This window comes from Aedes albopictus, chromosome 3, assembly GCF_035046485.1.
Source record: "Aedes albopictus strain Foshan chromosome 3, AalbF5, whole genome shotgun sequence".
Classification (NCBI taxonomy): Eukaryota; Metazoa; Arthropoda; class Insecta; order Diptera; family Culicidae; genus Aedes; species Aedes albopictus.
The window spans coordinates 189,901,714-189,924,232 of record NC_085138.1 but is presented as its reverse complement, the minus strand read 5'-3'; the positions used below and the strand labels follow the sequence as shown (position 1 = coordinate 189,924,232).

At 41.0% G+C, this 22,519-nt stretch overlaps 1 protein-coding gene across 1 annotated transcript; it reads right to left on the bottom strand.

Moving 5' to 3' along the window:
• Positions 1–147: 147 nt before the first annotated feature.
• LOC115254067 (ero1-like protein) lies at positions 148–19,981 on the bottom strand. The gene is made up of 6 exons (XM_029863006.2): positions 19,142–19,981; positions 11,456–11,707; positions 10,830–11,101; positions 868–1,441; positions 659–810; positions 148–599 (listed from the first exon to the last, which is right to left on the bottom strand). Exons 1-6 carry the CDS (start codon positions 19,328–19,330, stop codon positions 548–550), a joined length of 1,491 nt encoding a protein of 496 aa, XP_029718866.2. The 5' UTR covers positions 19,331–19,981; the 3' UTR covers positions 148–547.
• Between the last annotated feature and the right edge of the window lie 2,538 nt (positions 19,982–22,519).

The window sequence follows — 22,519 nt, the reverse complement described above, 5'->3', positions numbered from 1 at the left end:
CGGTTTATCGTTTAGCTGCGTGAATAATAATTATTTATGTAACGAGTTGCAAAAAGTTGATTTTTTCAGCACTAGTCGTACATTTCCAAGACGTATAGGAATTTTATGCATGGCACCCAAATGAGTGTTCGAAGAATAAAAATAAAATTTGTGTAAAAAAGGAACAATTTATTTACAAAACCAATAATATCTGTCTTTGTATAAATTACTTACATACATCCATTTTCTCTAACAACAATTACACACATCAATTACTAGCAAGTTTAAGTTAGGACCCGCTCACTAAACCTAGAAAACGAAGCGCGACCTTGCGCTTGTTCTAAATTGTAAAATGCGTTCGTTCGCATTGCCTACATCCGCAGAGCTGCGACACTTGAGCGTTTGATTGCCTGTCGACCCTCTTCAATTGACTCCCTCCAGGGTATTATATGTAGCTGTATTATACCATTGCATTGTAAGCACCTGTATCACTGTTTTCTGTTCACTGCCAGTCTGGTAATTGATTGATTTAACTATAGTTGGAACATATCACAAAGCTGCTTGTGGCTCACCGCATTCGCTGCCGGAATTCCTCCAATTCATGTATGCTGGTGGAAAGTCTAGAAATAAATAGTTGATTAAGAAACTTTCAGAGAGCTATGACTAGTTTTGCGATTACCTTCCGAATGCATTGAACAAAGCTACTATTTCCGCTCTTTTGAGCTTAAACTGGGAGTTGTCTGGTTTCAGTTTAGTTTGTAAGTTCGAATCCATATCATCATCAAACTTTCCGGAAAACAGTATTTTCAACGCTGTTCCCATTCCTTGCACCTAGAATATACAATAAGTTACAAATTTGAAAACGCAATGCATGTTTTCAAATCCAACCTGTAGTTTTCCCCACAGTCGACACTTATCACAGCCAACGCAATCCATGATCTTGGAAATGTTCATGAATTTCTCCCGGAACTCGTTTTTAACCTTCACCGACGAAGTTCCTCCGCTGAACATGACCGATTCGTTGAAATGCGATGGGAAACTCTCGATCACATTGAGCAAATCTTTTACCGCAACCCTCACTTCGCGATCCTCTTTATCCCGACCGGTGAAGTATTCCTCATTGCGCAGGTACGGGGCCGCCTTGGCCAACGCCCTCAGCTCAACCAGATACGCAAAGTACAGATTCCGCAGCCAGTGCTGCCCCTCGTTGTCGGTTGTCTGAGGGCTGAAACGGCGTTCGAATTCTTCCATGTTGGCACCCCACACTCCGGTGGGGGACACAAATCCCATGGAAGATTTTTCCGATAGCAAATAGTTGCCGCAGAGATGGATATTAATACTCGAGTGCAGACCGGAGATCATCCGATAGAAGACACGATGCTCGAGGCAAACTTCATTCTGGGTCATATCGTGGTACGGGATCATTGCTGCATATGGGTTCTTACGTCGGATGGAGTGCGACCTGTAAAAGATAAATTTGTTTAGTATAGGAAGAAAAGCACATACACAATCTAATATATAAGTGGAAGTCATTATTTTATGCATATTCTAAACATTAGCTGGGCAAATACACATTCAAAATTTCAAAATGATTGGAGCACTAATGAGAGTTAGAACCCAATGTTTTGAGTTGGGGCCAAGGGAGTTGCCAAGATTTTAAGCGAAGCCTCACGTTTTTCAAGCTCTTGTAGGGGCTTTGTGAAGAGAGATTGAGGAAGATTCAGGGCTACAGCTAAAATTCTCCTGAGAACACCTGAAATGCCCATAAAGCCAGCTGAGACCCCATGAAACCCCATTAAATGCTTTAAAATACCTCTGAAACCCCCTTAAGCCCTCTGAGACCCCCTGAAATTGAGTTTGTAACTGGAGCGTCCTGAAACGATATTAAATATCGCTGCCAACTATTGAATCTCCTGGTAAGCGCTCTGAAACCCCCTGAAAGTCTCAGAGGCCAGATGATAAGGTCTACCAACACTTAAGGTTGAAGGATTCGTCATTGAAATTACCGTCATCATTGAAATTTCGAAAGCAGTTTTCTCGTTCAAAACACAAATGATCGTTATGAAAATGTATTCACTGTATTCCAGATCGAGAATGGAATGCAGTGAATACATTTTCATTATAAATTGTTATGCTTTGAAAGAGAAAACTGCTTTTGAAATTTCAATGATGACGGTAATATCAATGACGAATCCTTCAACCTTAACTTGCTTTTCTAAATGCAAGACCATACAATTAAAGATATAGTGCCATCGTATTAGTGGATGTCACAATAAGTGTGAAGAAAAACAAACAATAATAAGTTTGTCTAGAGTCGAAACATTGCAATAATGGAGAAAAAAGTATGTAATTCTTCACTATGACCATCATTATGGATTAAGTTTATGTTGAAGAATGCACTAAAAAAGCATATCTTTCTTCTGTATAATTTAGAAAGGCGATTCTCTACTACACTGGACAAATTTTGAGCCGAATTTGTAGTCCATTGCATCACTGGACCTAAATGAGTATTTTTTATCAATTTCTATGAAAAGAAGGCAAGTCACTATATCAAGCTGGATGGTGTTTGGTGCACTATTACTGACCAACTATTGAGCTCTGTCCTTAGTGGAATAGTATTAAATTGCAATGCATTAAAATGTTGATTAAAATTCGAATGTTATGCATGTGGGAAGTTATGTCGAATCTTGAGAAATGGGTTTTCATTGTGGTTTAACCCATTTACGCCCAGTGGTCTATTTATAGATCAGTAACTTTTGCGATAACTGCGGAGAAATAAAGCATTTTGGATGACTGGTGTCTTCAGCAAAGTTGTTGAGGAGATCAAGGACTCTCCGATAGTTCGTAATTTAATACGAATTCGCTCCAGTAGGTGGCGCTAGTGATCATGAAACATTGTGCTTGGACAGGTGTTTCGTCAACAGCCATTGCCAATATCGTCGTGCTCGTATCTTGAGAATCCAACTACATAGTGATTCCTGAAAAATGTAATCTCTGTATCTCGAGAATCCGACTACATAGAAGAATTTTGTCTTTGGCAAGGTTGATCAGGACATCAATAGCTATCCGATAGTAAATTGCTGGTTCTGGGTTTAACCGGTAGGTGGCGCTAATGAGTCCTAAAAGATTTAACCTTTGTATCTCTAGAATCCGACTACATAGAAGAATTTCGTCTTCGGCAAGGTTGATCAGGACATCAAGAGCTATCCGATAGTGAACAAGATGGTTCTGGATTTATTCGTTAGGTGGCGCTAGTGGGTGGACTGCAAAACGGTGAGTCGATAAGGAGAGCGTCCAATATAGCTCTGGTCCTACCTCATGCTTCCACGGGTCAAGCGATGACAAAGACCGCCAGCTAAGAGTTGTGTGCTTAGCTGGTAGTGCAGCCTGGGCACTGTTGTCCTTCTGAATTCAGCTAGATTGAGGAGGTACGATCCGAGTGTCTGTTCACCAAGGAGGTGCGGCTCAAACAGCGTCTGTTCTGGCATCCAGCGGCTGAGTAAGAAACGCTGCACCACGCACAGCTAGATCCAAGGTGGTAGCCCCATCAGCGTGGTCGTCCCAGTGTTGGTTGGGACGTTAAACAGAACTGGCACGATGGCCCTCCGGCGAGACAGGAGTGTTGGCGTAGACCCAATAAGCCACCCGTAAAAATCCCCATTGCGAATAACATAGGAGAAAATACGACTCGATACAATCGGCAAAGACCCACGCGACGAAATAAGGACTACGATTGGAAACTTGGAACTTGGAATTGCAAGTCACTAGGTTTCGCAGGATGTGACAGGATAATCTACGACGAACTACATCCCCGCAACTTCGACATCGTGGCGTTGCAGGAACTTTGCTGGACTGGACAGAAAGTATGGAAAAGCGGGCATCGAGCGGCTACCTTCTACCAAAGCTGTGGCACCACCAATGAACTGGGAACAGGATTTATAGTGTTGGGCAAGATGCGACAACGTGTGATCGGGTGGCAGCCGATCAACGCAAGGATGTGCATGTTGAGAGTTAAGGGCCGTTTCTTCAACTACATCATCATCAACGTCCACTGCCCACACGAAGGGAGACCTGATGATGAGAAAGAAGCGTTCTACGCGCAGTTAGAGCAAACATACGATGGTTGCTCGCCGCGTGACGTGAAAATAGTTGTCGGCGACATGAACGCGCAGGTAGGAAGGGAGGAAATGTACAGACCGGTAATCGGGCGAAACAGCCTGCACGCCGTATCGAATGATAACGGCCAGCGATGCGTAAACTTTGCAGCCTCCCGTGGTATGGTAGTCCGAAGCACCTTCTTCCCCCGCAAAGATATCCACAAAGCCACCTGGAGATCACCCGACCATCAAACAGAAAACCAAATCGACCACGTTCTAATCGACGGTAAATTCTTCTCAGATATAACCAACGTCCGCACATACCGCAGTGCGAATATAGATTCGGATCACTACTTAGTCGCTGTATGCATGCGCTCAAAACTTTCGACAGTTATCACCACGCGTCGAAGTCGAACGCCGCGGCTCAACATCGAGCAACTTCGTAACGTAGAGGTGGCTCAAGACTACGCGCAGCAGTTAGCAGTGGCCCTACCAACGGAAGAGCAGCTTGGCGTAGCTACACTTGAAGATGGCTGGAGAGACATCCGATCCGCCATAGGTAGTACCTCGGCTACAGCACTAGGCTTCGCCACTCCGAATCACAGAAACGACTGGTACGACGGCGAATGTGAACAGTTGAAAAACGAGAAGAATGCAGCATGGGCGAGAATGCTGCAACACCGTACGAGAGCGAATGAGGCACGTTACAAACAGGCGCGGAACAGGCAGAACTCAGTCTTCCGGATGAAGAAGCGCCAGCAGGAAGAACGAGATCGCGAAGCGATGGAAGAGCTGTACCGCGCTAAGGACACACGAAAGTTCTACGAGAAGCTGAACCGCTCGCGCAGAGGCTTTGTGCCACAAGCCGACATGTGCCGAGATAATCACGGGAATATTCTCACGAGCGAGCGTGAGGTGGTCGAGAGATGGCGGCAGCATTACGATGAGCACCTCAATGGCGACGTTGCAAGTACCGAAGGTGGCGTGGTTACCGATCTAGGAGTATGTGCACAGGACGAAAGACTTCCAGCCCCTGACCTTCGAGAGATTGAGGAGGAGGTTGGCCGGTTGAAAAACAACAAAGCCGCTGGAGCAGATCAACTACCAAGCGAGCTTCTGAAACACGGTGGAGAAGCACTGGTGAGAGCACTACACTGGGTCATTACCAAGATTTGGGAGGAGGAAGTATTACCGGAGGAATGGATGGAAGGTATCGTGTGTCCCATCTACAAAAAGGGCGACAAGTTGGATTGCGGGAACTACCGCGCGATCACACTACTGAGCGCTGCCTACAAGATACTCTCTCAAATTTTATGCCGCCGTCTATCACCGATTGCAAGAGAGTTCGTGGGGCAATATCAGGCTGGATTTGGTGAACGCGCTACAACGGACCAGATGTTCGCCATCCGCCAGGTGTTGCAGAAATGCCGCGAATACAACGTGCCCGCCCAAACATCACTTGTTCATCGATTTCAAATCGGCGTATGATACAATCAATCGAGAACAGCTATGGCAGATTATGCACGAATACGGATTCCCGGATAAACTGATACGGTTGATCAAGGCGACGATGGATCGAGTGATGTGCGTAGTTCGAGTATCGGGGACACTCTCGAGTCCCTTCGAATCTCGCAGAGGGTTACGGCAAGGTTGCTGTTCAACATTGCTTTGGAGGGTGTAATAAGAAGAGCGGGGATAAACACGAGTGGGACGATTTTCACGAAGTCCGATCAGCTGCTTGGTTTCGCTGATGATATTGATAGTATTGCTCGTAAATTTAAGACGATGGCGGAAACGTACATCCGACTAAAGAGTGAAGCCAAGCGAATCGGATTAGTCATTAATGTGTCAAAGACAAAGTACATGATGGCAAAGGGCTCCAGGGAGGAATCACCGCGCCCGCCACCCCGAATTCATATCGACGGTGATGAAATTGAGGCGGTTGAAGAATTCGTGTACTTGGGCTCACTGGTGACCGACGACAACGACACCAGCAGAGAAATTCAGAGGCGCATTGTGGCAGGAAATCGTGCCTACTTTGGACTCCGCAGAACTCTACGATCGAATAAAGTTCGCCGTAACACAAAGTTAACCATCTACAAAACGTTGATTAGACCGGTTGTCCTCTATGGGCACGAAACATGGACCCTACGTGCAGAGGACCAATGCGCCCTTGGAGTTTTCGAACGGAAGGTGTTGCGTACCATCTACGGCGGAGTGCAGATGGAAGACGGGACTTGGAGAAGGCGAATGAACCACGAGCTGTATGAGCTGCTGAGAGAACCAACCATCGTCCATACCGCGGGCGGGCGGGTCACGTCATCAGGATGTCGGAAAGCAACCCGACTAAAATGGTTCTCGAGAGTCATCCGACCGGTACAAGAAGACGTGGAGCGCAGCGAGCTAGGTGGGTCGACCAAGTGGAGGACGATCTGCGGACCCTACGTAGAGTGCGGAACTGGAGACAAGCAGCCATGGACCGAGTGGAATGGAGGCGGCTACTATGTACAGCAGAGGCCACCCCGGCCTTAGCCTGACCGGTAAGGTAAGGTAAGGCGCTAGTGGGTCCTAAAAAATTTAAACCTCTGTATCTCGAGAATCCGACTACATAGAAGAATTTCGTCTTCGACAAGGTTGGTCAGGACATCAATAGCTATCCGATAGTGAAATAGCTGGTTCTGGGTTTAATCGGTAGGTGGCGCTAGTGAGTCCTAAACAATTTTAACTTCTGTATTTCGAGAATCCGACTACATAGAAAATTATATAAGATAATATCACTGTTTCTAAAATTAAACCCTTAGAATAAAATTTTAAACCTCTGTATCTCGAGAATCCGACTACATAGAAGAATTATGTCTTCGGTAAGGTTGATCAGGACACAGCTATCCGACAGTGAACTAGTTGATTGTAGGTTTTTCCGCTAGATGGCGCAAGTGGGCTTTAAAAATTCGGAATTTCTGTATCTTGAGAATCAGACTATGTAGTTTGTTTAATTTTTCATTTTGAAACATTTAAAAATCTTCAGCCACTTGACAATAATAATTGTCGGCTTCGGCTCAACCCGGATCTAGCTTCCTTTTATTACAAATTCTATCAAACTTACTGTGATCGACTAGTGATCAACGCACTTGATACTTCCTACTCGTTTTATTTGTATCTTCTAAAGTGAAGCTAATAGCACTACTCTCACTGTTTGCGCGAGGGTAAAATGGCTGATTTTCGCCGTCACACATAGAAATTTTGAACTTGTGTATCTCAAGAATAGAACTACATAAAATACTCAGGTCCATTTAATCACAGCTGTAAATTGCGTAAGCCGTGAAATACGATCACGCATCATTAGCGGAAAGCGTTTCTACTGTGAGCTCCGGAAGAAGTGAGATAGATGAGAATGAGATGTGCAGAACGCTTATAAGATGGTTCTTTATAAAATGAAACACATACCATGCTCAAAGACCTTCGCGAACATTTGGAGTTTTTGAATTGCTAAGGATAATCTTTGGCGCTGTACAAGATAACGCTGTGTGGCGGCAGAGGATGGGCCACGTGCTCGCTACGCTCTTCGGTTGCGAAAGCCAGAAGGATAGGGTGGGCAGGATATACTGCTAGTATGCCGAATATCAACCCATTATGTATAGAAATTATTAGAATGTGTTACCGTTTCGGGTACTTTACCCTAGGATCCAACCCGAGCGAATTTTAGATAGTAAACCAGAGAGGAGAAAATATGTATATACTGTTCGTTATGAATGATTGTCCCGAAGCTTACTTGTTTATTGTTTAGGACATTAAAATATAACACACGTAACACACACTACACATACAAAGAAGTGGGAGGATCATTTGGATAATGGAACAACGATTGGAAGGATTGAAAGGAGGGGCCACGGAGAGAAGAATGGAGTCTGGGAAATGGGAAGGAGAGGTAAAGAATTGGGTATGCCATGAGGGAAATGGAAGCAGGCGGTCTTTTCCACTCGAGATTCAGAGCAATCAAGACGTTCTTTAGAAATTATACTAGTTACCAGTTGTGTGGCCAGCCAAGTGACCACAGTGAATATAAGTGGTCGAAACAGTGGAGAAGTGTTGTATCTTCGCCTGGAAACTCTAAAGAGTCAGGTAATCCAACCTCTGAGAAACCAAGTGGCATTCGTGTATCCAAAAACCTCCCCAAATCCCTTTAGGACCCATTTGGAATCGGCTAGGACCGTTTAGCGTCGCCATACCTGCCTGCTGGTACGACGATACCCGGTGGAGCCGTTTCTACGGCCAGGTAACCCCAAACCCTGAGCTACTTCCTCCGTGAAAGCTACGCCCAAAACCGAGATAGGATGCCCGTTCCGCGAGCACGTTCTGAAAGCCCGCACCCGGATCAAGCCATCCCACCTGCGACCACGAGTGACCATCCTGCAGCTAGCACCCGTTGAGCAGAGCGATCCTCCCCGCCGGCTGGCCCCGCATTACACACTCACATCTACACCCGTAAGTCTAATAAAACTAAAAACGAAAGAGCATTGTGTTTTGGACTTTTGATCAGCGCGAAGAGCCTACCCTGTGACCAAGAGCTTGGGAACCCCTGGTGGCCAGGCCTGTTAGGCTTCGTCCCCAGCGAGCGTCTCGGGATTATCCCCTTTGAGCAATAACAAATGATGCATATTGGAATGCCTAAAAACTGTTGAAAACTATCGATTGATAAGCTATCAGTAGATTTTTTTAGTTATTACTAATGTAAACCCTTTCTGGAACTGCATTTTTTTTTCTATTTAGAGAATATCAACTATTCTTTGCATCATGATCAGTCATCTAAAATAGATTTACATAACTTATAGAAATAAGGTAGCTGCACAAAAAAATAGAAAAATATTTTTTCAACGTTTCATGTGCATATGCCCCACTGTGTATTAAAACGAAAACTTTACCGTAGATTTCCGTTTTTTAATGACTACAATAACTTTCTATTATGGGATTGAGGTACTCCAGAAAAAAAATCAGACATCTACTGTGATTGTGGCATAATTTGGGCGTTAATGGGTTAACGAAAACCGCTTCAGTTACATAATAAAGAACATTTAGTATAATGTTATATTTTTCCTACATTGTAGAATAACTATTGAAAGTTATGCAAAAACCTGATAATTGCTTTTTTGAAAAATAAAAAAAAGATATCGCACAAACAAGGTGTCCTCTTTATAAAATTAACAGCTCTTATCTGTTGAAGCTACACTAAAAAAACTAGTTTTAGGGCTACCAAGCTTCTAATCGCACCATGCTATGGGGAGAGGGTTCGATCCCCACTCCGGGAGATGAAACTTTTCGTGAGGATAATTTCTTCTCCGTATCCAATGGTGCATGCTCCGTGTGTCCGTTGTCTAGTGGTAAGTTTCACTCAATCTGTACAGCCTCTGGCTGAAGAAGATATCCGTGTCTGTTTTTTTTACTTCACACAAAATGCCCCATATCTCGAAGACCGTTAGAGGTGGAGCTTTGACATGCTCTACGAAATATTTCTCAAGACGTCAAACCTCTAAAAAAAATTTTTGAAAAAATAATATTTCTATCCCACTTTTAGGGGGATTAATCGTCAAACACATTTTATCAAAAGACGCCCTTTAACATACAAAATACTTTGTAGGACACGCCAAGCCTTTAGAACCAACAGAAAAAAGGTATTTAATTTTGATCGCAAAATTATCGATTCCGAACACTGTGCGTTGTTTAATGCTTTATTGCATTACCATTATGGTGGCCCACACTTATATGAAAAGCAAAAAATTCGAAAAATGTCAAGTCTTACCTCCTAAATCAGTTGTTTTGGACTCCCAGAAGCTACGTTCGAAATTTGAGCGAAATCGATTAAGCCTAAGGGGGAGCTCAACGAGTTTGAAGTTTGTATGGGAAAACCAGGTCAAATGTATGCAGAAATTTTAAATTTTCGATTTTTGCCGGTAGGTGGCGCTGTACGCGTTTAACTGGTGATCCCTGGTACTGGTATTTTTGTATGCCAAATAACTTTGTCGAAGAATGCAAAGTGATCCGACTTCTGGTTAAAAAGTTATTCCCTAGGCAAAGTGAGGGGGAACATTATTGTTGTTTTTTCCAGTACATGTAAAGGAATAATATCAATAATGAAATCCCAATCCTTTGCCTCACTTTGTCTAGGGTATAGCTTTTTTCACAGGCGTCGGATCACTATACGGTCTTCGACAAAGTTGTTTGGCATATAGTCACTTACAAAAATACCAAAGGGATTATTAGTTGAACGCTTACAGCGCCATTTCAGAAATCGAAAATTTAAAATTTCTGCATACATTTGGCCAAGTTTCCCCATACAAACTTCAATCTAGTTGAACGCCCCCTTAGGCTTAATAGACTTGCAGAAGGTAAAACTTGACATTTTTCGAACTTTTTGTTTTTCATATACGTGTGGGCCACCCTAATTACCATGCTTGAAACTTAATTGAAAGCACACAATAATGCAATAATTTAATACTCTATATCAAGACCGTGCTTAAGGGAGGGGTTTTGGGGGATGAACCCCTCCCATTTTGGATTTTCCGTACACTACGCGCCCCTTCGCTTTTTGGCAAAAACATAAACATTATTTTGCAAGGATGGAAGAAACATAAGTACCATATAGAAAACCAAAAGGCTAAAAAAATAATTCGAGAGTGATCACTCAAAATATGTTAACCTTTAAGCTTAAGAATCAGTGTTTTAAACGCAGATAGAAAATGGATGCCATATGATACTCACTGAAAGCAGTTCTCCAAATATATGCTGCTCCAAATCCTCCTAGCTGACTCTCCTCGATAACCAGTATATCTTTCCGGATTCAACAGCAAATCCACATACTCCGCACCCGGTTCGTGATCGTCCGATATGCAAAAGTTATCCTGAGCTTCGTCATAATCGGCCCACTTTTTGAATTCTTTGTGCGCTTTGTCACTGATGCTGGTGTTTAGATATCCAAGTTCCACGTCGAGATCTTCGTTGCAATTCGTCAGTGTTTGCACTTCCTTGAGGTACTGGAATGAATAGGAGAGGGTAACATAACGATATGGTTTACGTGACGGTTATCATGTCGCACCTCCATTAACCAGAGTACGTCATCGCGTGTCAGTTATCAAACAGGTTTTCCCACAACAGTTGCATGTGAAGGACAACTTTGGTTACATTTCAATTGCCATAACCCCCCGCAATTAGTCAGTGGAAGGACAGTTTTTAAACGATATTAACCATTCGTGCCCGTTTGGTTATGATAAGCATAACCAACACTTCGAAATTGCATGCAGCTGTAAGCACTGGCTTATCACTGCACTTTCAATAACAAGATTATTTACAATCATATCGCACATGCCAGTCGAACACCGCGCACTCACCTTGTGATAAGACGACACGTCCCCCTTCAGTCCCGGTGGGATATCTTTTTCTTCGCATTGTTCCACGTGGCAGAACCGCATCGCGCACTTGCTGTCGTCCACCCAGAACGGGCATTCCTTCATGAGATTCACCTTGTAGTAACGGAAGAAGTCCTTGACTAGAAGACTGCGCAACCGGGGGAAGATCTTGACGTTGTTGTAGAAATCGACGGTGTCCACGTTGCAGCTGCAGTCGTCGATCGTTCCCTGAAGCTGAAGGAGAGAGTCATGGATTAGCACATATGTATGTAGGGTATTGGTTCCCTTATTAAGCATGTGGCTCCTACTCTAAACAAAGGATTGGAGCACTGTTTGTTTTGTTTCTTATTTTTGTATGTTTTGTTAGAAATGAACGCGCATGAAACAAAAAAAAAACGGAATCAATCAGTGCCGAAATCGCTTGTTTTCGAATAGGATGTATTTGGGAGCGTGAGATTACTTATGGCACTCAGACCCTATAATATAGGGCCTATATAGAAGTTTGTTTCGAATTACGGATAGAGGAACTATTCAAAACACAACACTGAATTCTCACAGACTGGAAATCAACTAATAAATTGGAAAACGTTATGTTGGGGGTAAGAATGCATTCGAATGGGTCAAAAGTACTTACTTCCACATTCATTGCTCAATAACTTTTGCGTCTTTGCCTGAAAAAGTTCTCTGATCACTGAAATGTGATCTTTGGTAATGCATACACAAAAGATGAAAAAAATATTTGGAGTTCGTCAATTTGTCTTAAAACTTCAAGTGTATGGAAATTGACCCATTCTCACCCTTTCGATGGGGAAGTTGCTTTGAAGGAGTTACATACACTGAGGATACTGTGTATGTTTTTCATAGTTTACATCTTATGAATAAGTTATTTTTATTGTTTTCGTCATTTCATAGTTCTCGTATGCTTTCCATTGCCCGTGTAGCTGCCGGCTTAGAATAGCACTACGGACCACCTGTTCCGGTGGTAAGAGTCCACCAAACAGGTAACCCCAATCCAAGGTGTCAGGCGACCCGTGCTGAGGGATGAATGGTTGAGGGGGTTTAAAATATGCTCGATCTTTAACGGAGCCCGTAGCGTGGGTAGATCGCCTTTTTGGGTTGCGTTGCGGTGAAAGATCTACCAAACCGAACCCTAGTCCTAACTGCTTCCAACTAATGGAACAGCATAACTTAGTAATCAAAGGAAACACTTTGGTCCTTATTACATTTTACACCTTGTTGAAAGTGATAGGTCTTGGTTTTAGGAGTGTCCGAGATAGACCTTGAAACAGGGACAGATGGATTAGTATTCCTAATCTTTTATTCGGTGTTCACTAGTTTGAAACAGTAAGGACTAGGGTTCCGATGCATGGTCAATATCGGTATCATTTCTTGACTTTATCGTTAGGGGATCCGATTTTGACTGAAAAAGGAGCGTGTTCAAAGCGGAACCTATCAATCAGAATCCTCCCTTGCGATCAAGTTGAAAATGACTACTGTAATAAAACCGAATACTTTATAACTTCTCAATGGTGATAAAGTAATACGACATGCACTATACAAATGACACGGGATATACCACAATAGATCAAATATTGGTCGCAGTGGTTTATGTTCCGAACAGAGAAAAAAAAATGCTTTCCATACATTGAAAAGCGAAATCCATAAGACTTATCGTATGAAAAATCTCATAGGAAGCTTCGTATGAAAATCATAAGATGTGTTATGAAACATCATTGCTAAAAAACAACAAAACCTTTTATTGGCTTCTAACCACTTCAACTTCCGAAGCGTCGATGGGCGAATGAGTAACGCACGCACTCACCAACCTTAACGTTCCTGGTCCGATTCCAGGTTGCGACTTTTTTAATTTGTGCAAAATATTTCATAAAAATATGTATGATAATCATAAGACATAGTTTCAATTTATATACAGTGTCGGACAAAATAATAAGACCACCGGTCCTATTTCTTACAAAATGGCCAAGTTTGACGATATGGTACTCGGTTTCTAGTAAACCGATTTAGCTGAAATTTTGACAGCCGACATGAAGTTACGGGAATTTTGATTTGTATTAAATTGATTGAGTTCTGTTCACTACTTTCAAAGTTACAGATATACGGTGCGACAAAATTCTGACACCAAATTTTTATGATGGTTTTTTGTGGTTAATTAAATAAAAATGTCCCCAAGTTTAAATGGCATCCTTAACTTTAGTACTTGTTTATCAATCATCAAGTATCAGATACTCATATATATCCTTTGATAATGGCAATCTGAAAGTGGTCCTATTATTTTGTCCTTTCGTATATCCATAACTTTCGATGTAGTGAACAGAACTCAATCAATTAAATACAAATCAAAATTCACGTAATTCCATGACGACTGTCAAAATTTCAGCCAAATTGGTTCACTAGAAACCGAGTATCACATCGTCAAACTTGGCCATTTTGTATGAAAAACGGGTGGTGGTCTTATTATTTTGTCCGACACTGTACGTTATCGGTATGATTTTCATACGTGAGTGTTATGAAATTTATACAGTAACAGTATGACAATAATAGTTGACGCTTTGAATCCAAAATCATAGTTCATAACTATGATTTTTGCAAGAAATTCTTGTAGCAAAAAATCATAGTTGATTCGAATGATTTTCGGAGTTGCAGTATCCTCAGTGTAACTTCATTGGCGAAACTACAGATTTTTGCCAGGTGGTGCACTATAAACAAATATGCATCAGTTCATCCATGGATGAACATTCATCATTCATCTCTCCATATCTCAACGAAATGCATTCAAATTCTAGGGGGTGCTTGGCATACCTTGTGAGGATAAAAAAAAGTCGTACTTTTTATTGCATAATCTAAAAGTATACAAGCTAAACAATACACATTCCAAATTTCATAAAGATTGGAATACTAAAACCAAAGTTACAGTCTATTGTAACATGCACCCTCCATAAGGATAAGGCAAAGCGAAAAACTTTAAGGCTCAAGAACCATCATTCAATCATAAGCAATCATGAACTTTTCAAAAGCAGTTTTTTCGCTCAATACCACAAAACTGTGTTCGAAAATGATTTCACTGTTGTCCACATAGTATTTAAAGTACAGTGATAAATTTTAATCAAATTTGACTGAGCTTTGCATGAGCATGAGCAATGAGCATGCTCATTTGACTGAGTTTTGAGAGAAAAAACTGTTTTTGAGTTTTTGCCACACCATGATGGTTTGTTTCCTCAGCCCTCAGCGCGATCATCTTGAAATGATGTTTGTAAAAGGTGCCATTACGGAGATTAAAAACCGATTTGAAAACTTTTTTTTAATTGTTAGTATTTTAATCCTAGTAGGAATTCCTGGTATTCCAAGAGAAACTCCTTGAAGAATCCTTGAAAAAAAAAACACTGGAGAAATCCCAACAAGAATTTCTATGCATTCTTGGATGAATTCTAAGCAATTCCTGGAATAATTCTAAGGGGATTTCTTCAAAGATGACTCCAGGAAGTCCCTGACTTTTGAAGTTCCTCTTGGAATTTCTTCAGGGAGTCAATTTGAAGCTGGCCTCCCTGCTGTGATTCAGGATTCCCAAAGCACTTGGGGTCTGCAGTTAGTCTAGTGGTTAAGGCTATGGATTGCCAATCCGAAGACAGTGGATTCGATTCCCGTTCCAGTCAGGAAAATGTTCTCGACTCCCTGGGCATCGTGTATCATTGTACTTGCCTCACAATATTCAAATTCACGAATTCACAAATTCAAATGGCAGGCAAAGAAAGCCCTTCAATTAATTACTGTGGAAGTGTTCGAAGAACACTAAGTGGAAGCGAGGAAGGCCAAGTCCCAGCGGGGATGTACAGCCATAAAGAAGAAAAAGAAGAAGAAAGAAACCTGCAGGAATTGCTTCCGGAATTCCTCCAGGAATGCCTGATGGGATTCATCAAAAAAAAAAAAAAATATTCTTGTGACAACTGAAGGGATTTCTCCACGAATTCCTCCAAGAATTCTTCTTGATATAACTCCGTGTATTTCTCCAAGGATGTCTTCAGGAAATCTCGCTAGGATTTCTGCAGAAGTTCCTTCTGTGATTTCAAGAGGGGTTTTTAAATGATTGCTCCACGAACTCCTTTTGGAATTTCCTAAAGAATCCCTACTGGGATTCCTCCATGAATTCCTCATCGATTTTCTCAAAGATTTTTCAAGGAATTGATTTTGGGATTCATCCAGGAATTTCCATCTAGAAATACTGGAGAAATGCCAGCAAGAACTCATGGAGGAATCTTAAAAATAATTTTTGAAATAATCATAATAATAATGTGTGGAAGTTATGGTGGAAGTATTCCTCTAGGAGTACCTACCTGTTGGGATTCCTTCGAAAATTTAGTTGAGGATTCCACCAGTATTTACTCCTGGTATTTCTCTACGAAGTTCTCTTGAAATTCCTCCAGAAATTGCTCCTATAACTCCTTCAGGGATTTCTTCAAGGATTTCTCTAGGAATTCCTCTTAGAATGCATTCAAAAATAACTGTCTGGTTGGATTCCTAAAAGAAATGTCTGGAGGAACCCAAGTAGCAATCCTGAAGCAATCCCTGCAGGAGTTCCTAAAAGCTTCCTAAGAGGATTACCACTATGAATACTAAGAGGAACTTTTGGAAGAACCCCTAGCTAGAGGAAATCCTAAAGGAATCACTGGAAAAATAATAATTGGATGAATCGCTTGAGAAAGCCATGGAAAAATTATAGCAGGAAGTGAATTTGTAGTTGTAAATTGTATTGAAGGAAATTAGTTGTCTAAAAATAGTGTTCTACGAGAACGGTTCTAACTTCGCGAAAGATTAACCCATCGAGCTCAAATTTGTACCAGTCATGCACAACAGACAAACAGTCAACATTTGAGAATTGTTTTGAACTTTTTTGTGAGAGAAAAAAAAAGTTACCTATCTCAAACATTTTGGCCACCCCCTGTTTATAGATTAAAATGTTACTTGTGAATTTCGTGGAATTTGAAATATCGCAGGTGTCGAGAGAAGAACAAAAAAATCAACTTCTCCACGATTCTTCAGAAGAGATGACGCAGAGGTCTTTCTGGCAGCCTTAATGTTCTGGATCAAAATATCCTCAATTTTCACATGCTGATTCGGTACAAATTCAGTAGCAAATTTTAGTACTCGATAAGCCTATGCCAATTATATAGAAAATATCTATTGTTTGTGTCACACAGAAATGGGTGGTCTACAGCTGAACAACGATAAATTTTTCATGAACGGTTAAAAACAAGTGATAACGCTGGTTATTGGGTTTCTCATTAATGTTTAGACTACTGTGATAATTTGAGAATCCACTAAATCATCATTTTCCAGCGACATTCCACATTAATCAAAATTATTTTGTTTACACTTTGTGCATCCGACGCCCATGTCATGAATTCAACCGTACTTGTGTATGTCAGCCGCTGCGAAGTCGTGTGCGAAATTCGACTGTGATGATAATGAATTTCGGCCGAGTCTAAATGGGTGCAAATGTCGCAATATTAGGCATATTAACCCCTCCAGACAAATCATGTGGTCATTCCAAAAACTTTGTTCAAATAAGTTCGAATGGGATGGTAATGAAATTGTCCGCCACTTCTCTGTTGCTAGTAATATGCAAATTTCAGATTAAACTGCATATTACGAACTAGATATTTGATCGGTCATTTGCTAACTTTTGGTGTACAATCGAAAACAGTTCAGGTGAAATTGATATTTCGACAATGAATTTTCATTAGAGCCTATCCGACATTCTTGATTTCTCTTCATCTTCATCTCTTGCGTTATTACAGAAAGTGCAAGAAGAATAATGATTAAGTTTGTTTGGAGCAAGTTTAGCGAAAAACTATTCTTGTTTTGTATCTTCAAAATCACGAGGCATGTTATTAGAAAGAGGGGGTCGATGCAAAATACCACCTGCCTGGAATTTTTGTGGACCTAAAGTGGAATATAGAGCCTACAGCTAATATAGCCACCAGGGCGCAAAGTTTTCGAGCAGCCGAGCTGAAGTTCACCGTGCAGCAACTTTCATTCACTTGCCTGCATATTCATATTCAGCTGCTCGATACTCGTTTGTCAACTGAATGAAAGTCAATGAATATTTGTAAACATCCCTAATAGAAAAATATGATACAAAGTGCTTAACGACCCTTTCGGGCTATCATCTTGATTTTACAAGGAATAATACAATCATTCACTCTATCAGCAGTGTATAATACATTTTTTTAGGGGATGTTACAAAGTGTTAAATTGCTGATAAAATATTAACGTTTAGATTACATTTAACGGTGCTTTACACAGATCTTTTCCCATTTGATTGTTGTGGAGTGTTTTTGGAAGGAATCGTAGCCATAAACGTAGGTAATTATGAAGATGTTTCTCGATCGGGTTCATATTCAATAACTACGAATTGACTGACTGTGTGAAGAGGAAGAGCGGAAATGAATTTGTTTGTTTTGAATATTCAGTGCAGAATCATTCAAATTCGTGCTGTTTTCAGTCAATGACTAAAAACATTTTGCACCCTGATAGCCACAGCTGCAAATGCGAAGGTGGCCCACACTTACATGAAAAACAAAAATTTCGAAAAAATGCCAAGTTTTACCTTCTCAATCAGTTGCTTTGGAGCTCAAAATTCGAACAAAATCGGTTGAGCCTAAGGGGGCGCTCAAGACGCTTGAAGTTTATATGGGAAAACTTGGCCAAATGCAGAAATTTTAAGTTTTCGAATTTTGCCGCTAGGTGGCGCTGTAAGCGTTCAGTCATCAAACCCTTTAATATTATTGTAGGTGACTATATACCAAATAACTTTGTCGAAGACCTCAAAGTGATTCAACATCTGTGAAGCTGAGAAACAGGCTTTGTCCCAGTAGGGACGTTGCACCAAGAAGAAGAAGAAATATTATGAAACATGTTTAATATTTTTCAGAGGTCAAACATTTCTCAAAAAAAAAAAATACAGAAAAAGTATCTAGACCATCGAGGTCAAATGTCCACCAAAAAGAAGCACATAAAATCGAGGGTCTATAATCAATGATCTATTATATCTAGGAATGTCTGCAGCATTAATCTTCGCGAAGAAAAAATTTTTTTGGAGGATTATACCCCTTTCGTATTATCCTCAGCATTTATCAGTATTTATGCCACAAAAGTTCAGCTTATTGGACGCAGTGGCTTAATTTCCCCAACAGAGGAGGAAAAATAAATCCTCAGTATTATGAGTGTTTTTTTTTCGTATTCGTGAAATATAAAAATCAACACTTTGTTTTTGTGAGTTTTGTTTGTGAATGAGATCTTAGTAATCGTAATGAAAGCTAAAGTAAATTTTGTTTTGCTGATTTGGCTCCTCCACAGTATTCGATCAAAATGCACGTGTTCATTAATACATGTATTTATTCATTTCCAAACCTAACGGGATGCCAGCGTTTATTGCTGTAAATTGTGCTGACGCAACGGTAAAGACAGTCCAATAATTAAAAGCAAACATTCGAGCATTGGGAGCCCCGACCAAGTGATGATGGATAAAAGCTGCTCTATGTATGTACCTATTGAGATCTATGTTACATTATCAGATGTGGGCGGTGGCACAACGCCCCCTTAGCAAAACCAATCACTATAGCTATACGTTATGCTGCGTTGACAACCTACCTGACAAAAGCAAAATCTGTCTTTGCTGGAATCATCTCCTTCGTTGTAAAAGTATCCACTGGTTGTATAATTCACGACACTAAGCAGCGCTACAAAACTTATGATAAACCACTGGAACCGGTGTAAATGACCGGAAGATACTCTGCGCCCTTTTGGTGCCATTGACACTGACATTGTCGCTACATTCATTTGTTGCTGCTTGACCAGACACTGTTTTTATTTATACACTAGCTTCCACATAAAATTTGTTATTCAATATAACACGGCTCACGTTGGGCTCATTCACTGGTTTTACACTTTCATTCAGATACTTTTTTGCGATACTATGCATTCGAATGGCGTTATCACACTAATTCGGTATACTCCTAATTCACACCGATCTCGGTTCAAGCCGTCTCGACCAGCGGTACATATTGGGAAATCCACTAGGAAATCTACACGTCAACACTTTATACACACAATGACGACGACGGCGGCGGTCTCGCGACGATTATTATTCGCATTCACTTTCACGGCACTTCTCCTTGACTGGCACGTAGACGTCGAGTTGAGCAGAAGGCGAGTCACGAAGCTGAATGGCACCTTCTTTTTCTTCAGCTGACCCAATCCTTCCAAATAATCGCGTCGGAATCTAAGCACATACTGAAATGAACACCGCGCGTTGTGAAAATCGCTGCCCACGAAAGATCACCAGCCGAGCAGGTATATCGATGCTACTACCTTTTGTATGTACACAACACGAGCATGTCCGCGATGTCAGACTATCATCGCCAGTGGATGTACGATGCACATATTCGAATGAACGGGAATGAGTCGGGAGATGTAGCGATGGTAGCGATGTAGCACGTAGTGGATTGAACAGCGCGCGACGCTGGAGGAAAAGGGGCTCGGAGAGGCTCGAGGGGCAGATAACCAAAAACAAACCATTCGCCTTGACGGAACTCTTTGAGAGAATTGCTCTGTGCGTGAAAACATTTTTTTTTAACATTGGAAAGGATAGGAGCTGCATTTTCAAATGCTTCTAAAATATTTTAGGGACTTCAGATTGAAAAAAGAGTTAATGTTTTGCAATATACTTTCAATTAGCTACACTATAACTGGTTTTAGACAAAATGTTTTTAAATCACAATGTTATGTCTATAATATAGCGTATCAAAATCTCATTCGATAACATTAAGAACGTTTTGCTTAAAAAAATTTCTATAAAGAATTAGAAGCATTTGAAAATGCAGCTCCTATCCTTTCCCATGTTAAAAAAAATTGTTTTCACGCACAGCGCAATTCTCTCAGAGAGCCTCCGTCAAGGCGAATTTGAAACGTCAAGCAGTTGTTCAACCGTATGCCGCTACTAGATGGAAGAGCGCTATGTTATAAAAGAAGGAATATAGTGTACAAGATTGCATACAACAAAGGTGGCTATGACTTTGATTATGGCCTGCAATAAATGTGGACTAACGAACACTAAATACATTTTAGCACTTTTTCAGTTTTTTTTTTGTTTAGAGAGACTAGGACATTAGTCTCTGATGCTTTATTATGTATTGCCTATTGCATATATAAGGCTTAATAGTTGGGTGGCTTTTTAGTTGGGACCCCGTTAGTTGAGCTGTCAGCCAACTAAAAAGTACCTGGATGTCATAATTCAATGTCAAACTGAAAATGACAACCAATCTGTAATTCCGAGGGGCGAGCTAATGAGTTTTTGATTGCTTAAACTTTACTGATAATCGAGAAGAATTTCTATTTCATATTTCTTAAAAAAAAAGAATATGTACAATTACTTCGAAACAAATGCAAAACATCGGCAATCTTTATTTTGTTGATCATTGAAAGTGTTTTGTGCTTGCTTTTGGTCCGGGTGGTTTCATAAACATCTATATTTTCACTTCACCGACTGAAAATGGGTGAAAATAATTATTTCTCGCATTGGCCATATATGTATCTTGCAAAACGTATCAGTTTTGCTCTAAATGTAAAACAAATTGATATTTTTTCCTTTTTGCTTCCAACCTAAACATGATTAAAAAAAAACAATGCGCACGCCCCTTGTGTTGCTGTCACTTCACCCAACTAGCGAATCGAATTCGTTGGTTGGGTGGAGGTTGTGGCTCAACGAGCGGGTTCCGACTGTATTACATTATTCCCATAATCAATTTCATATTAGTTTATTCCAATTTACATAGATAGCTACGTAGGTATGTCCTAACCGTAAGCGCGTTCATACGATTTGATACCATGTTCCATTTTGTCACCGTTAATTTCACTATTCTATCTATTGTCTCCCTTGATTAGCTGGTGCTGATTAGACCGGCCCAAATACAAAAATGTCGAAAAATTCCACGGGGCACCCTCTAGAATCGTGCCTTTGGATGAGAAGAGCAATCTGTGAAAATTTCAGCTCAATCGGTTTAAAACTGAGCTGGCGCAAATGAGTTGAAGGTTTGTATGGGATTTTCAGTCCAAATATATGGGAAATTGGATGGCTTACAGTCTCTCACTCAGTACACCGAGGTTCAGCGAGTTCGATTTAGCTCAAAATTGAAAGAATGGTAGTTGATACCCTAAGGAACAATTTTGTTGACGATCATATCATGATAAAACTTAATTTAGTTGCAGTTTCAGCTCACGAAAGCAGGATGAGGACATTTTCCCCCGTTTACTCTCGGTTGTTACATGCAGCACGTGTTTGCTGTTCGAAACTTGCGCTCTACATCATAGGCGGCTATGTTGTCCTTCATTTCAATTGCTCACCCACGTGGGCGGGTATCGAAACAATGAAGAATTAAATAGCTGCCTATGATGTAGTGCGCAAGCTTCGACCGACAAACACGTGCTGCATGTAACAACCGAGAGTAAACGGGGGAAGATCTCCTCATCCTGCTTTCGTTAGCTGAAACTGCAACTAAATTAAGTTTTATCATGATACAAAATTGTTCCTTAGGGTACCAACTACCATTCTTTCAATTCTGAGCTAAATCGAACTCGCTGAACCGGCGTACTGAGTGAGAGACTGTAGGCCATCCAATTTTCCATATATTTGGACTGAAAATCCCATACAAACCTTCAACTCATTTGCGCCAGCTCAGTTTTAAACCAATTGAGCTGAATCTTTCACAGATTGTTCTTCTCATCCAAAGGCACGATTCTAGAGGGTGCCCCGTGAATTTTTCCAACTTTTTTTTCTCGCCATACAAATGTGGGCCGGTCTAGTGCTGATGGTAGGTCCGTTGCACATGTTCTAGGAATGTATTCGGGGGCATCTGCCCGGCTCTTATTTTGGACTTGATTGTCTAGTCTATGGTTGTTCCATTGCCTGTTATGTGCTGATACTCTGTTACGCAGTAATAGGAGATATTTGCCAGTAAGGTGATGATAAGA